Genomic DNA, 16,785 nt, shown 5'->3' on the forward strand with positions numbered 1-16,785 from the left:
GCTAAGTGTTCGGCTGACAACCGGAAGGTAGCTGGTTCGAATCCCGCTTGGAGTGCATACTGTCATTGTGTCCTTGGGCAAGACACTTCACCCACCTTTGCCTGTGTGTGTCCTTGGGCAAGACACTTCACCCACCTTTGCCTGTGTGTGTGGATGTAATTATGTGAAGCACTTTGGGGTCAATGCAAGTTGACTAAAAATGTGCTATATAAATAAAGAAATTTAAATTTAATTTTAATTTAATACTGAATCAGGAAAAAATGAGATTAATGTTGTTTTGAATGACACTGTTAATCACTGAATGCTCAACTAATATTCGATCCTATGTAGCTGATATTTGACATATTTTCTGTGTCTAACCCTGTGCATCTATACCAACCATCTCACTTTGGTAGAAAAGAAGGGAACAGTTCCAGTTGGAACATACAACATAGAAGAGTACACCGTAATGCACAAGAATGAGCTCTCCAGCCCGGACACAATGCCAAGTTAAACTAATCCCCTCTGTCTGCGCATGATCCATATCCCTCCTTTCCCTGCATATCCAAGAACGGAACTCACTATCAAAACATGGAGGGGACGGGGGACACAATTTTTTGGCGGCCGCACGCGCATGCGCACACTCACACACGCGCGCGAGGCTTCGGAGGCTCAATCCAGCGCTAAATGCAGCTCAACTGCCTGTCTCACCGGGTTAACTACAGCCCTGTCTGGACCGACAGGACACCAGCGCTGCTTCTCCGCGCTGGCCATATTTCCCGCAAGCTCAGGCAGGTTAACCTGGCGGGGATGTCGCCCACCTCTCAAAACATGGGGGGGACGTGTCCCCTCTGGCCCCCCCCTGGTTTTCCGCCCCTGCGCATATCCATGTGCCTACCTCAAAGCCTCTACAATGGTACTGTTCTATCTGCCACCACCACCTCACCAGCTCATTCACCACCTCACCAGCTCATTCAGGCATCCACTACTCTCTGTGTACAAAGCTTGCCCGAGCATCTCATTTAAGTAAGTAACTAAGTAAGTTTATTGGCCAAGTATTCACATACAAGGAAATTGCCTTGGTGCTCCGCCCACAAATAACAACATGACATACAGTGACAGTTACGAATGACTCAGAAAACACTAAACATTAATAATAATAAAACATTAATGATAAAACACCATTGATCAAGCATGTGAACCAACAAAATACCAGATCAAAGGGAGGCTACAGATTTTTGGCTGTTGAGTAGAGCAACTACTCGTGAATAAAAACTGTTTTTATGTCTGGCTGTGGTAGCTTTGACAGTCTGGAGTCGCCTTCCAGAGGGAAGTGATTCAAAGAGTTTGTGGCCAGGGTGAGAAGGGTCATAGATGATCTTGCCCGCTCGCTTCCTGGCCCTTGCAATGTACAGTTCATCAATGGAGGGAAGGTTACAGCTGATCGGACGATTCGCTGCAGCCTCCAGGTGTCGTGCTTGGTGGCTGAGCCAAACCAGACCATGATGGAGAAGGTGAGAACAGACTCTACGATGGCCGTGTAGAATTGGACCACCATTGTCTGTGGCAGATTGTGCTTCCTCAGCTGCCGTAGGAAGTACATCCTCTGTTGTGCCTTTTTGACTGTGGAGTCGATGGTGGCCCCCCACTTAAGGTCCTTGGAGATGATGGTTCACCTTTTCCCCTCTCATGTTAAGGCTACTGTACTCTTTGGCATTTCCACTTTGTGGGGAGGGGGAGGGTCTGACTATCCACTCTATCTGTGCATCTCATAATTTAATATGTATCTATCAGGTCTCAGCCTCTGATATTCCAGAGAAAACAATCCAAACCTGTATAACCTCTCCCTGTAGCCAATACTCCCTAATCCAGGCATCATTCTGGTAAATCTCCTCTGTCCCCTTTTAAAGCCTCCACACCCTTCCTGTAACGGGCAACCAGAGCTGTACACAATACTCCTAATTCAGCCTAATTGAAATCCTATAAACTTGGAAGAATGGTCAGGATAAGGATCCATGGAAGATAGGAACATAATTGGTTTATATAGCTCTTGAAGTCTGCGCCACAATCATTACAATCTTGGCTGATTGTCTCTTCTATATTCTCCCCATACTCTTTCATGCTTTTAGTGTTCACAAATCTATTTACCAACTCTAAAGGAAATACAATTTAGAACTTTATATGGATTTTTGTAATTCTGACGGAAGGGATAAATATGATACAATACAATACAATACAATACCTTTTATTTGTCATTTGAACCTCACATGAGGTTCAAACGAAATTTGGTTTCTGCAGCCATACAAAAAAAGAACCAAGACACACACCAACACAATTCAATTCACATAAACATCCATCACAGTGAGTCTCCTCCTCACTGTGATGGAAGGCAAAACTTAAACATATCTCTCCCCTGCACTCCCCTCTCCCCCCCCCCATGTCAGAGTCAAAGACAGAGTCAAAGCCCCCGGCGGGCGATGTTAAATGTCCCGCAGCCATTAAAGCCACGCCGGGTGATGCAAGGCCATGCACCGGGTCTTGGTGTTGGAGCCCCGGCGGGCTCTTGGTGTTGGAGCCCCGGCGGGCGCTCACAAAGTCCCGCGGCCATTCCAAGCCGCGCGGGGCGGTGATGCAGGCCCCGCTCCAGGAGCTCTTCAACCTCGCAACTCGGGCGGGAGAAGTCACCGCTGCGGAAGCCCCGAAAAGCGGTCTCCCACCAGGGACCCGCGGGCTCCCGGTATTACTGTCCACAGACCTGCGGTAGGAGCTTCCGAATCTCCGGGTGTTGGGTCACAGCAGCGCGCCACCACAGCTCCACCCGCTCCGGACTCGGCCAGCTCCGTGATGGTGAGTAGATCCGCAGCTCCGCGACTGGAGCCCCAGGTCATTCCTGTTGGAGGCCGCTCCACGTTGCAGCCCCAACGACAACGGAGACCCGACAAAGAAAAGGTCGGGTCTCCCGTGCAGGGGAAAGACCTTAAAGTTCCCCCACCCCACCCCCACACACATACCCCGACAAAAAAAACAATAAAAACTACATAGAACAAGACAGAAAACAATAAAAAGACAGAAGGACTGCAGAGGCTGCTGCTGACAAGAGTCGCGCTGCCCCATATGATGACGTGTACATAAGCCTGTAGTTATAATAACTAAAATGAGACCAGTGATTGAATACCACAATTTTAATTACTCCCTTTAAAAACGTGCAATGATGCGATAAATTATTTCCTGTAGTTTCTTGAACATTTTTTGTGTTGAGCTACATCTGCCACATATTTGCTCAATATTTGTACTGAATATCCTACAGTTTTGCATATTCAGCGAACATTCTCAACTTAGAATCAATATTACAATTCTGGATATATATTTAATAAATAATAAAAGCACTCCAAGATAAAATATGTGACTATACAACCATGCGTCCACAACTTTTTTATAATTGCGCACACAGACCCCCTTGCTGGATTTTTTCTAAAACTACAAGTGAACTAAGTCATATTTCATTTATCCACCCTGTATCTCCTACAAATAATTTGCTACTGTTGGTCAGTAGAATAAACTTATGAAAGCTAGAATACACTGTACTGAGTAATTAATGTTTCTCTAATGCTGAATGAAGATTTTTAAATAAAGATTTTTTAAGATGGTCCACATTGGGAGACGTTACCCAGAGCACAAGAAATATTTTATGTTAGCTTCAGAACCAAATCTACAATGCCTCAGTGGAGGTTTGAGATCCTATTTGATCTTGGGATGAGTAGGATGCATTTGTACACTGCCCCCTGCACCTTTCTCTTTGACATAATGGCCATTTCCTTCCACTTTCACATCTTTCACCGTCTTCAAATCTATGTCATCTCTGGATACCTTTTCTTCTATCCAGTCTTTTTTTCATTGCTATTTTGCACAATTTGCATTTTGCCTAAAAGCAGTCAAACCCTCTCTTCAGATCTCCTCATCCCATATTTAAATTCCTCGCCTTAATTATCCTGCCTCTGTAATGGGCCTGTCCCACTTGGCGATTTTTTTCGGCGACTGCCGGCATCATTGACTGACGTATCAGGTCACTGAAAAATTTGCGGCAAGACGTGGCGTGATGACGCACGGTGTTTTTTCAAGTGTCGCAACTTGTTTTTTTTGCCGCCGCTGGATTTTGAAACATGCAAATTCTTTTGGCGACCCTGATATGACGCCGGCAGTCGCAGAAAAAATCGCCAAGTGGGACAGGCCCTTAAACATTTGAACCCGAAAAGTCTATACAAGAAACGTCTGTTTTTCTGATTTTGGCCTGTTATACTTTGTGTCACCAACCATTGGCAGCCATGTGAGAGTTGCAGACTCTGGAAAATTTCCCCTCAATTAATTTACTTCTGCAAATTATTTTACTTGTAAACTCTTCTTCAAACCCATTTCTATACTCAATTACTTGTCGCTCTTCCTTTTGAACAAATGTCTTTTTATTTTATCCATTTACACCTTTACAAAATAGTTTACAAGGTTTTGCTACCTTAAAATTTTGTGATGGAAATTATCATCTTGGTTGAAAAGAAATACCTATGGCAATAATATACTTCAGTATCCCACTGATTTGTTATCTCAAATTATTTCATTTATTTTATTATAGAATGGGGCTTAAACCGGCAACCATATGATTTGGCCAAGAGTGCTTCCTACTGCATTTTTAAAGTTATTTATTTGTCTTGTATATTCATTTTCAGACATATGTGTAGATTCATGGTAATTTTTATTTGTGCATAGCATTGAATTGATTATGTGGCACTGGTGGGGAATGGTGATTTTGTTCTCTGAATGTTCCCATTTATATCCTAAAATATTGTACTGGCAATTACCAAAACTTGACAGAACTTGTAAATATTCATGATTTAATCCACATTTCACTTGAGATGTTGAATGGTTTGTCTCAATTGTATCATCAAGACAATCTTATGCTGAAAGATTTAAGGGAAAGAAGCAATTAATGGAAATGGTCTCTGAAGTGTAATAGAAAATAACAGAATCAATTTGAAATGTTCCACCAGGCATAAGTAATATTTTTATTTATTATTAACAGAGATAAATTCAGTGGTGAACCAATGCTAGAGGCAGGAGGCATACGTTCGTGTATACGTTCATCATTTTGAAGATGAATATGCAGCTATTTTGATAAACTTGCTCACTGCCTTTGCAAGATAAGCTATCTTGCGCCTAACCAGAGTCGATTGATTAAATCATTAAAGAATTTAGCAACATACCTGCTATTTCTCCATCACAGATTCCTCTTTTCCTTAACTTTTCAAATGAACCACAATGATGAAGCTGGGTGCATGTTTGAGCTCATATAGGTTAATGGTTTAGTTCATGTCTTAACAACTATTTAGGTTTAATTTCAATGATTTTTCCATCAATTAAACATGTATAATTACATCCAATAATATCCATAACACGCCAAATGAGCAAATATTTCTATAAAGTGTTTTCATTGAATAGTGTTAAAAACAGATTGTTTGTTGCCTGATGTTGCACAAATTTTGACACCAATTCAATCCATGATGTTTTTGATTTTCAGATTGGATATTAACATTAAGGAAGAGATAGTTTATGCCACACTTAATTATGGAACAAAATAAAGACGTTTTATAGTATCTGCATTGTACCATAGAACATAAAAATACTTCCATAGTCATGACAGGATTTGATGATCCAAATAGATGTTTTTTTGGTTGTGTGATTAGATACACAGATTTAAATGAACAAATTAGATGATAAGACTTGTGCAAACTTGGCACATTGTGCATGGGTAACTTGCTATTTTGGTTCAATTTACAGATATTAAATTGACATCAGCACAAGAAGGATTTTGGAGATTTGTAATTTAATGTTATAAATGTTTTCCTGAAGTAATCTAATTAATTAATAGCTAAAATATTCACTTGAAACCTTTAAGCTGTTACATAGACTGCAACTTTAAAACTATGATCTTCTTTGTATTGTTTCACGACAAAGTTTAACTATTAAAGGGTTCATGTAACTTCCCTGTTGCGATTGCACATCATCATAATAGTTGTTAGTTAAATTTTAACTTCATTTGGAAGATTATACAGGATTCATAACTATTTCAAATCGTGAGAAATGGCCACATCTCATTTTTTGACCACAGACATTTCATAGCAGGCTGGCACGAGACCAACTTCTTCCAATTTTTTGTTTTGTTTTAGGTAATTATCCCAGACCGCCTAATTATGGTGGAGTACCGAACACCAACTACAGTGGTCCAGGTCCAGGTCCAGGCTTGACTAACAACATGAGTATGAATATGAACAACCAGATGCATGGTCAGGGCCCAGCTCCACCTTGCAGTAACATGACAGTGGGCAGGATGTCATCATCGGGGATGTCGAACTGGCCTTACTCTGGCAACACGAGTAATATGACCCCAAACTCTCCAGGCATGTCACAGCAGGTTGGCGTGGGGATGGGACCTCCAATGGCAGCTGTAAATCGCAAGGCACAGGAGGCTGCTGCTGCTGTGATGCAGGCTGCAGCAAACTCTGCTCAAAACAGGTATGCAAAAAAAAAAAACAGGTCTCAAAAGGCTGGATGCAGTATCTGTAAACTTTTATATGACATTTCCAATGTAGAATACTTTAATTGAGGCCTTCAAGTGAATTTTGCCTCTGATTGTCAGACATCAATGGTATTCTTCTTAAGTAATAAATATCTGGCTGATTTCAATTGGGCATAATTAAATTTGGATATTTCCAACTGGTATTGTGCACAACTGGTATTGTTCACAGTGGCGTTAATCAGCTTTAATTGAGAATGAATGACAGTATATTTGTTGGATATTAAATGTGGTTCATAAGGCATTTGGATGACAATCTCCTATTCTAATATATATAGGTTGGCTAGGTGTGCACTTAGTAAGTTATTCCCCCTTTTGAGTGACCCCACAACTGCATTCCTATCACACAAAAAAGGAGGTGAGGAAGATAATTGATGAAGGTCGGGCAGAGGATGGTGTCGACATGGATTTCAGTAAGGCATTTGATGAAGGCCCTCATGGTGGGCTGCTCGTGAAGATTAAGATGCGTGGAATCCATGGTGACTTGGCAGTTTGGATTCAGAACTACAGCGAGATAAGTTACAGATATGGGGGGAGAAATGGCAGATGGAGCTTAATTAAGTGTGAGGTGATGCGTTTTGGGAGCTTGAATGAACGGGGAAAGTATACAGTTAATGAGAATATCCTTAATTGCATTAGAAACATAGAAAATAGGTGCAGGAGTAGGCCATTCGGCTCTTCGAGCCTGCACCGCCATTCATTGTGATCATGGCTGATTATCCAACTCAGTATCCTGTACCTGCCTTCTATCCACACCCCCTGATCCCTTTAGCCACAAGGGCCACATCTAACTCCCTCTTAAATATAGTCAATGAACTGGCCTCAACTACCTTCTGTGGCAGAGAATTCCACAGATTCACCACTCTCTGTGTAAAAAATGATTTTCTCATCTCAGTCCTAAAAGACTTCCCCCTTATCCTTAAACTGTGACCCCTTGTTCTGGACTTCCCCAACATCGGGAATAATCTTCGTGCATCTAGCCTGTCCAACCCCTTAAGAATTTTGTAAGTTTCTATCAGATCCCCCCTCAATCTTGTACATTGATGTACAAAACAATGTTGAGTCCAAGTCCACTGCTTCCTGAAAGTAACAAGGCAAGTGGTGGAGTAATAATAAAAGGTATGCTTGCCTTCATTAGTCAAGGCATTGATATAAGAGTAAGGAGCTGTAAAAACACTTTGGTTTGGTCACATTTGAAGTATTGTGTGCAGTTGTGATCACACAGGAAGGATGTGGAGGCTTTGGAGAGGGTTTACCAGAATGCTACCTGGATTAGAGGGTATTAGCTATAAGAAGGCGTTGGGCATACTTTCACTGTCTTCTCTGGAGCATCGGAGGCTTACTGGAGATCTATTCAATGTATATAAAATTATGAAAGGCTTGGATATGTTAGGCAGCCAGAATTATTTTCCCAGGGTGGAAAATGTCAAAGCCTAGAGGGCACAGCTTTCAGAAGGTTTAAAGCAGATGTGTGGGGCAAGTTTTTGACATCATAGAGAATGGTGGTGCTTGGAATGTTTATTGCAGAGTGGTGATGGGGGCATATGCAATGTTGGAGTTCACGAAGCTTTTAGATAGTCACATGGATATGCAGGGAATGGAGGAATATGGATCACGTGAGGCAGTGGGGATTAACCTGGCATCATGGTTTGACACACACATTGTGGGCCAAAAGGCTGCATCCTTTTAAGAACAATAGATTTCTTTTGACAGGCAACTAAAAAGTGAAGATTAGCGTAGACTAAAAATATAAAACCAAGGACACAATTTCCCTCTTCCTCTGTGTGCCTTAAACTACTGAGGTTGATAGACATTTGAAAGAAAGTTGCAATGACCTGAAGATTTAGAATATGCCCATCAACAATAACTACAATGGTGAATCTTTGATTTACGTTGGATTTCCCCCAAAACTATGTGTCAGATTCTGTTGTACTGTTCCACACAAATGGTCAGGCATCTTTCCAACATTATTTTTGGAGCAAATACAAAAATACATTTTTGAATCTGTACCATTGTAAATCATTCCTCTGATCTTAAAATATACTGACCATAGTCACAACATTTAATTATCTTCAGTATAATGAAACGGTCCAGCTCTTGAAGAGATATTGTCATTTACTGAGCAGATATTACACATGTGCATAAATATGTTTGTCTGTGTCGCTGTGTTTGCAGGCAGCTGCATGACAGAATAACCTCAGCATTTCTCAGCATTTATTGTTGACCGCTGATGTTCCCAGCCTGGTAACTAAAATGAATAAATTTGTACAGGACATTTCTGATAAGCACTTTTTTGCAAGAAGCTGTTGATGGTATAAGTAAGTAACAAGCATTAGATTTGCAGTACACTGTGTCTGATGAGAAGCATTGCTGTAACCACAAAACTCCAGGAAATTCACATTTTCATATCACTGTTCTTTCCAAAAAAATTCACTTCACTTTCACCTATTGTTAACCAAGAAAATACAACATTGCCAGGAGAATTTACATTTAATTAATATATTTAAAATTGTTCCAGCTGTCTGTATTTCTAGACAGTGCTTTTTTTTTAATGTACTTTTTTTTTTAAATAACTTAAATGTGATAATTTATGAATAAAATCCAATTCTGAGGACTTTAGAATATACTTAGTTGCAAGAATGAGCTGTGTTCAGTTCGCATTCTTTTCAAAGAAATGAATGGCTTCATATCAGATGAGATTAGCGAACAAACTGCCATTCATATGTGCTGGATTACATTCTCCATTCATCAGTTTTTCTTCCTGCTGTGGGATGAACGTGAGTTCGAAGCAAAGCATTCTCTTGTACACCTAGGAGCCAACAATTGGGCTGCAGATCTCAAAATGTGCTCCCCGTCGCAACAAGCAAGGAGTATCTTCGGAGTAAGTTATGGAGAACCTTTATTTAACTTGCGTTGGAATGCATGAGATCAGGTCATCTGTACGAGAATGGGAAAGCTAGCTGAAGCACAGGATCTTAAATTACAGGTAAATTGCCAAGAATTCCTTCTTGCCCACAAAATCTTTGGGAACTCACCAATCTCAGATACAAATTTTGGTACATATGCTGTTGTATCGGTATTCTGTTGATTTAGCATCATTTTTGCCAGCTTTCTAGCTTCTAGACAATCCTTTGTTGAATGATTAAGTTAGAGGCTTAACAGATATACATTATGTTAGCTCACATTGGCTGTTTCTTGACAGGGCAGCATGAGTATCTGGTTTTACCTTTCACAGTTAGTGTCCTGCCACTATGCATGTGGCCAAATCTAAGCTTTGAATATTTGAATTGATACATTAATGATGTAATTGGAGTTACTTTGTGGTTATGGTATTGTGTTATATAGAATTCGTTTCTCTTGCTTTATTTATATTTCCTTTCCTTCCAGAGCAATCATTTTATGTCAATCTTCACTCAATGGTTCTATAACAATGGAATGAAAAGTGGATATTTGCTGTTTGAAACAAATGTTTTGTTTTAAAGTTTGGTGGTGATTGTTCAATAGCGAGATTTAAGATAATTTTACTTGGCAATATTCAAGTGTTGTTACCAGTCAAGCATTTAAATTTTAATGTATTTGGGGCTATACAGCTCTTGAATGCAGCTCCAATTCTGCCAGAATATGTTGCTTTATATTACAGTTACATTCAATGATTACAATTTTGTGTGAAAAGTAAAATGTACAACTTGTGCAACATTTTGCAACATTGGCAATGTTGGCAGTCAGCAAATCAAACATTTAACCAATGTACACAACATAAGTAGCGCACATTTAATAGAAATGGTATGTCCTAACATTCATTAAGGAACTATCCTGTTGGTTTGCCCAGAGTGTGTTATCTTTGAACATCTGTTGCATCTATATCACTAATTCGCATGCAACACAAAGATTGTATTTCAAACAATTAACAGTGCAATTTATATTGGCGAGGAGCTGAGTGCTAAGAATCCAGGATACAGGGTAAATTGCCAAGAATTCCTTCTTGCCCACAAAATCTTTGTGAACTCAACAATCTCAGATACAAATTTTGGTACATATGCCATTGTATCGGTATTCTGTTGATTTAGCATCATTTTCACCAGCTAAATGTGTTTCAGCCTCATTTGTAACTTGCGTATAGCCAAGTTCTCATTCACTATTGTCCTTGCTGTTTTGCGGATGCGGAATGTGTCATTTTGAAACCCTGTGTTATTGTCCAGTCCCATTGTCTTTTTGGATCATCTTTTGTGTGTAACGGTGTTATGATTCCCTTTCAGCTGCACAAGCATATACATTCCCAGTTGGAGTTAACATTTACATTCACAGACACATGTAAACATTATACCATTGCAGGGTGGAAACAACCCTGGTGCCACACTACACCACTGCAAGCCTTTAAAGATTCTTTTAGCTCTTCATTATTCATATTTTCTTTGCTTATTTATCTTCAAATATTCAATCTGTCTGTTCTTTTCTATCTGAAATAATTGCAGAGTTGCAGTGTCCCTCAGAAATGGGAAGCATTTTATGTAATCTTTCAATTGGAATATAGAATATGGTTACATTACAGTTTGAGTGGATTGTTAAAAGGTGCACATGATAGTCTTGTTATCTATCGGAAGAAATTCTTGGCTATTACAGTTTAGTGAGAAAAGCTGTTTAAATGAATTCTGTATTTCTGCTTGGTTACTGGCAAGTTAAAGCTGTTATTTACCACTGTTTAAAATGGCATCTAGACAAACCAAATGGCATCTAGACAAACCAAAACCCATTGCTATACATGTCTCGGATTTACTTTTATTGTGGGCTATATTCTAAATGTTTTTGTGAATCTATTTTAAAGTTTGAGTATTGGATTATTTTGGATTATATAGATATGTGATACATTATTACCATATATAACCATATAACAATTTACAGCACGGAAACAGGCCATCTCGGCCCTACAAGTCCGTGCCGAACAACTTTTTTCCCTTAGTCCCACCTGCCTGCACTCATACCATAACCCTCCATTCCCTTCTCATCCATATGCCTATCCAATTTATTTTTAAATGATACCAACGAACCTGCCGCCACCACTTCCACTGGAAGCTCATTCCACACCGCTACCACTCTCTGAGTAAAGAAGTTCCCCCTCATGTTACCCCTAAACTTCTGTCCCTTAATTCTGAAGTCAAGTCCTCTTGTATTGACAGTATCTTTTTACTAGAAATTGTAATCCATAAATTTAATTATTTTAAAGTTTGGCACATTTTAAATTGACTGTTTGATATTATAATATACCCGAAAACTCGCATCCATTTTGTAAATTAAATTTATCCCAGAACACAGTAAGCAGCCTATTACTTAGTTTAGTTTAGAGAAATAGCGCAGAAACAGGCCCTTCAGCCCACCGAGTCTGCACCGACCAGCGATCTCCATATAGTAACTGTATCCTACACACACTAGGGATAATTTACATTTATACCAAGCCATTTAACCCTCAAACCTGTACGTCTTTTGAGTGTGTGAGGAAACGGACGATCTCAAAGAAAACCCACGCAGGTCACGGGGAGAACGTACAAACTCCATACAGACAAGTACCCATAGTCAGGCTCGAACCCGGGTCTCTGGCGCTGTAAGGCAGTAGTTCTACCGCTATGCCACCGTGTCGCCCGTACTCGTATCAGGCAGTGTACCATGACTGCCATAGCCCTTGGAGTATATGGTTAGTGAAAGGGATCGTACTTAGTTTGTTTGTTCATGTATGAGTGTGTTCTTTATTTTACTGCTCTTCACTCCTTCCCTGGTTGTCCCTATTTTTTCTTGTCTACATTGTTCAATTTAGCATTTTTCCTAAATAGGATCTAACCTGGGCGGAATGATGAGACAATAGAGAGATATTCACCAAACCCCAGACTATCATTTTTCAATGGAGACATGGCACCCCAGATGGTGGAATCTGGAATTACAAACAAATTCTTGGAGGAACTCAGAGGTTTATTGAATCATTTGCTGAAAGAATAATATGGCAGGAAGCAGACCCTTTGTCCTCTCTTAACCATGCTGACTAAGTTGTCCATCTGAGATAGTCCCATTTGCCTGTAACAGGCCCATATCCCTTTACATCTTACCTGCCCATGTGCTTGCCCAAATGTCTTTTAAATCTTGTGTTTATTCCTGCCCTAACTACTTTCTCTGGCAGCTCATTCAATTTACGCACTGCCCTTGGTGTGAAGAAATTCTCCTTGTGTCCCTTTTAATTCTTTCCCCTTTCACCTTAAACTTCGGCCCTCTAGTTTTTGTTTCCACTTGCCTAGAAAAAAAGAGTATGTGCATTCACAGCTATGCCCCTTGTCGTTTTTTATACTACTCTAAAGGTCACGCCTCAGTCCCCTACTCTCCAAGGAATAACGCCCAAGCAAGCCGAACCTCTCCCTATCACCCAGGCACTCGATTCCTGGGGACATTCTTCTCAACCTTCTCTGGACTCTTTCAGTCTTAATGATATTTTTCCCAAAGCAGGGTAACCTAATCTGTTCATAATACTCCCGTGTGGCATCATCAATGTCTCGAACAACTGTAACAAAATGTCCCACCTCCTGCACTCATTACCTTGATGAAGACCAGAGTGCCAAAAGCCTTCTTCACCACACAACCTTCCTGCAACCCCACTTTCAAGGAACTATGTACGTACTCCCAGATACTTCTATTCTACACCCCCCCCCCCCCCCCCCCCCCCCCCCAGTGCCTCACTGTTCACCCTGACGTTCCTATGCTGGCTTGATACCCAAATTGCAACACCTCACATTTAACTGAATTGAATGCCATTTGCCATTCCTTACCTAGCTGCTCATGATCCCGCTGCAATGTGTGACAACCTTCTTCACCGTCCACAATACCTCCGATTTTAGTATCATGTGCAAACTATTTTAGTATCATCTGCAGGCCATGCTTTGCAATTTATCATCCAAACCATCCAACTAAATGAACAACAAGGGAGCCAGCACAGATCCCTGTGGCCACACCCCGAAATAAACTACCGACATTTCAAGTCCAAACCCTGCACCTGGACTGAGAATAGAGAGGGAAGATCGGCAGTATAAAGAGAAGAGGTGGGGTGGTGAGACCCGGGCCAGTGGGTGATTGGTGGATCAAGAAAGGTTGAAGGACCACAGACAGGTGGAGCCAGGTTGGGGAGGGGGGAATGGTTGAAGTTGGGATCTTTTCTCAATGTTTGTTCATGCATATCACAACTGGAGTTACCGAGTAGCCATAGTAGGAATACCGAGTAGTAGCTGAGTAGGAATAGGCCAAGCCGGTCAATTTTCATTCACACTATTCCAACCTGTGCCATCACTAATAAGAGATCCAGTCAGGGCATTATGTGAGCTGGGCAGTTCAGCACCGCACTACATTGTCCATTATGTTAGGAGAAATGTTTTTTGATGAAAGTAGAATATTGCATGGTTGTGACTGTACCAGCAACATGATTGAATATGATGCATCATGTGCTTATCCCGCAAAGTAAAATACACAAGACTAATGCGTTTTATATTTTAAATAAAACAACCTTGAGTTTGTATAACACCTAAATGAAACGTGTATAACCATCAGATGTTTGGAATCAACTATCACGCACACTGTAAAGGGAAGTTTGTAGCAGTGTATATTCATAACTTTCAATGGTCCATTCTTTCAGATTAAAATTACTTGAAAAACATTTGAAATCTGTAATGTATAGTAACCCAATAAAGACAGGGTCCTACTATGATATTTAAGCCATTCAAGACATAATATCACAGAATTGCTTCCTAATCTGTATTAAATTAGCTGGCCTTAACTAGACCTAATGCATGGCAATGTAATGGATTTCTGTTTCCAATAGCTAAATGTTCAGTGATTCCTGGTGTGACCTGCTTGTGTAGGCATCTGGTGAAGACAGAAAAAGGCTCTGCTATGACTCCATCTTTGATCGCATAGTCTATCACAAACTAATCTCTGCATTGAATTCTTATTGAATAGTCAACAGGTCAAGTTACGAGCCAGTTTAACCAGTCCAGGGACCTGAACTCAACAACAGTTAAGTAAGTAAGTAAGTTTAATGGCCAAGTATTCACATACAAGGAATTTGCCTTGGTGCTCCGCCCACAAGTAACAACATGACATACAGTGACAGTTATGAGTGACTCAGAAAACAATAAACATTAATAATAATAAAACATTAATGATAAAACACCATTGATCAAGCATGTGAACCAACAAATACCAGATCAAAGGGAGGCTATAGATTAACTCAACAAGCAGCTTGTTGAAAATAGGGATAAAAGAACCTGTTTTAATTTAAACATACACTTGTTTAGGTCTGACCTGTTTTCAGTATTAGTTTTGCAATGAATTGAAAGATTTGAGAATCCAATACTTCAACCTTAAAAACTTGTTATTTAAAATTAAGATAAGATCATTGGATATAACAAAAACTGATCTAAATTGAAAAGCCCAACTTGCTTTAACTGATCATTAAATATTCAAATTGCAGTTTAATTCTTCAGGATCGATGGGTGATAAGTAGATATTACATGAATTTTAACAACTAAATGCAGAACTGACACAGAATGAAAACAAAGGAGCTATTTCTTTCCCAATTTAGGCCACCATACATTAGGTCGCCTGGTTATCCCAGTCAGACTGGGCCTGGTGGACGTCCTGTGTTTCCACCACAACATCCCAACTATGGCAACACTCGGGCTCCCTTGATGTACCAGCCTGACCAGTACGGGTAGGTGGCCGTTATATGAATGGATTTGCTGTGGGACTATAGTGTTTCCCAGCAGGACTTTTAACCCGACTGCAACAAAAGAGGATTGTTCTTTGTGGTTTCCTATTTTGATTCTGTTTGGTTATGTTTTGTACTAACCAGAGCTATGAGAGAATGACAGACAAAAATGCATGCCTCACACCTGCATGACTTTTGGCATGGCTGAACTCTTCCTGCCTAATGGGGAAGTTGTAAACCGCAGTGCAGAGCTATTACATGACAAAGATTGGGGACTACAGTGCATTGAGAAAAGTTCAAGGCCTTCTCACTGCATAGTTATTTCAAAGGCCCATTTGAAGAGCAGAACATTCAAAAGGTAGAAAAAAATTGTATTTGACTCTCAAACTTCTCTTAACTTTCTGATACCTTGGAAATTGGGGTGAACTTTAGCTGAACAGCTGTAGTCTTTACTGTGTGCAATATTACATAGGCAGCAATCCTCAGGTACATTATTGGAAGATCTTTGCATCACGTGACAAACTTCATTTTAAAGAGTAATCCTCCATATCATTGCTTTCTTTACTGAAAGAAGTTGGGAGAATGTTGTTGCTTGTTTTTCCTCTTTTAAACATTTTTGTGGGCTGCTTAGCTCCTGTACTAGAGTACAGACAGATTAGCATCCAGCTTCAGCCAGTATCACTCTGAGCTGGTTGCTGAATAGGCTGAAGGTGCATCACAAAACATCTTATTCTTCCTGAGCTTTATTCAGAACTTCCCCCAAAATAGACAGAGACATGACTGGGCAGTGTAAGTCACCTGGTATCCCCTGAATTTGGCCAGAGAGTGAAATGCTTCAACAGGTTTTTTTTCTTTGCATTTAAAAAAAAGATTAATCTTGTTTAAAATAGCAGGTGCTGACACAATAACAGGAAGTGACACTTTGGTCCGAGAGAGCTGTTAGTTAACTCAGAGTATCTTAATAACTGTTGCATCTATTTGTATATACTGTAATATCCCCATCACTCCCACAACCACTCTCCTCTGTTACATTGCCAATAGGGACATTGACACGCATTATTAAAATGTAAACAGAATCATAGTTTATGAAATCCATCCTCATATTCTTTGCATTTTTACAACAATCAAGAAAAGTTCATAAGATGCCCTTTGGAAAAAAATGTTGAATATTTTGCAGCATTATAATATTCTTCTACCATTTGTTAACCATATAAAAATACCCATGGAGTGGATTTGCTTGTTTAGAGTCTTGCGAGTGCTGAGCTCAAGACTAAAATCAAAACTATGTGTAATATGTGTTTCAGAACCTCATTATTAAACACCATATATTGATGCACTAAAACAGCTGAAATCTCTAAGGCTTATTGTGTTGTAAAGGCTGAGTACTGGTACTTATTTTGCGGGTTTATGGTAAGTAAATATCTGTCGGAGGGCACACCTTTATGTTGGT

At 40.1% G+C, this 16,785-nt stretch overlaps 1 protein-coding gene across 8 annotated transcripts in view; it reads left to right on the forward strand.

Annotated features, from left to right (window-relative positions):
* The window catches only part of arid1b (AT-rich interaction domain 1B), a 492,096-nt gene that overhangs the window by 348,509 nt on the left and 126,802 nt on the right, over positions 1-16,785 (forward strand). For 5 of the 8 annotated variants that reach the window (XM_033025053.1, XM_033025055.1, XM_033025058.1 and 2 more), the window contains 2 exons: positions 6,195-6,540; positions 15,210-15,338. In XM_033025053.1, coding sequence (XP_032880944.1) covers positions 6,195-6,540; positions 15,210-15,338 — 475 coding nt within the window. The remainder of the gene's footprint in view (positions 1-6,194; positions 6,541-15,209; positions 15,339-16,785) is intronic. The other 3 variants (XM_033025059.1, XM_033025057.1, XM_033025056.1) reach the window with 1 other exon arrangement.

This window comes from Amblyraja radiata, chromosome 8 (assembly GCF_010909765.2).
Source record: "Amblyraja radiata isolate CabotCenter1 chromosome 8, sAmbRad1.1.pri, whole genome shotgun sequence".
NCBI lineage: Eukaryota > Metazoa > Chordata > Chondrichthyes > Rajiformes > Rajidae > Amblyraja > Amblyraja radiata.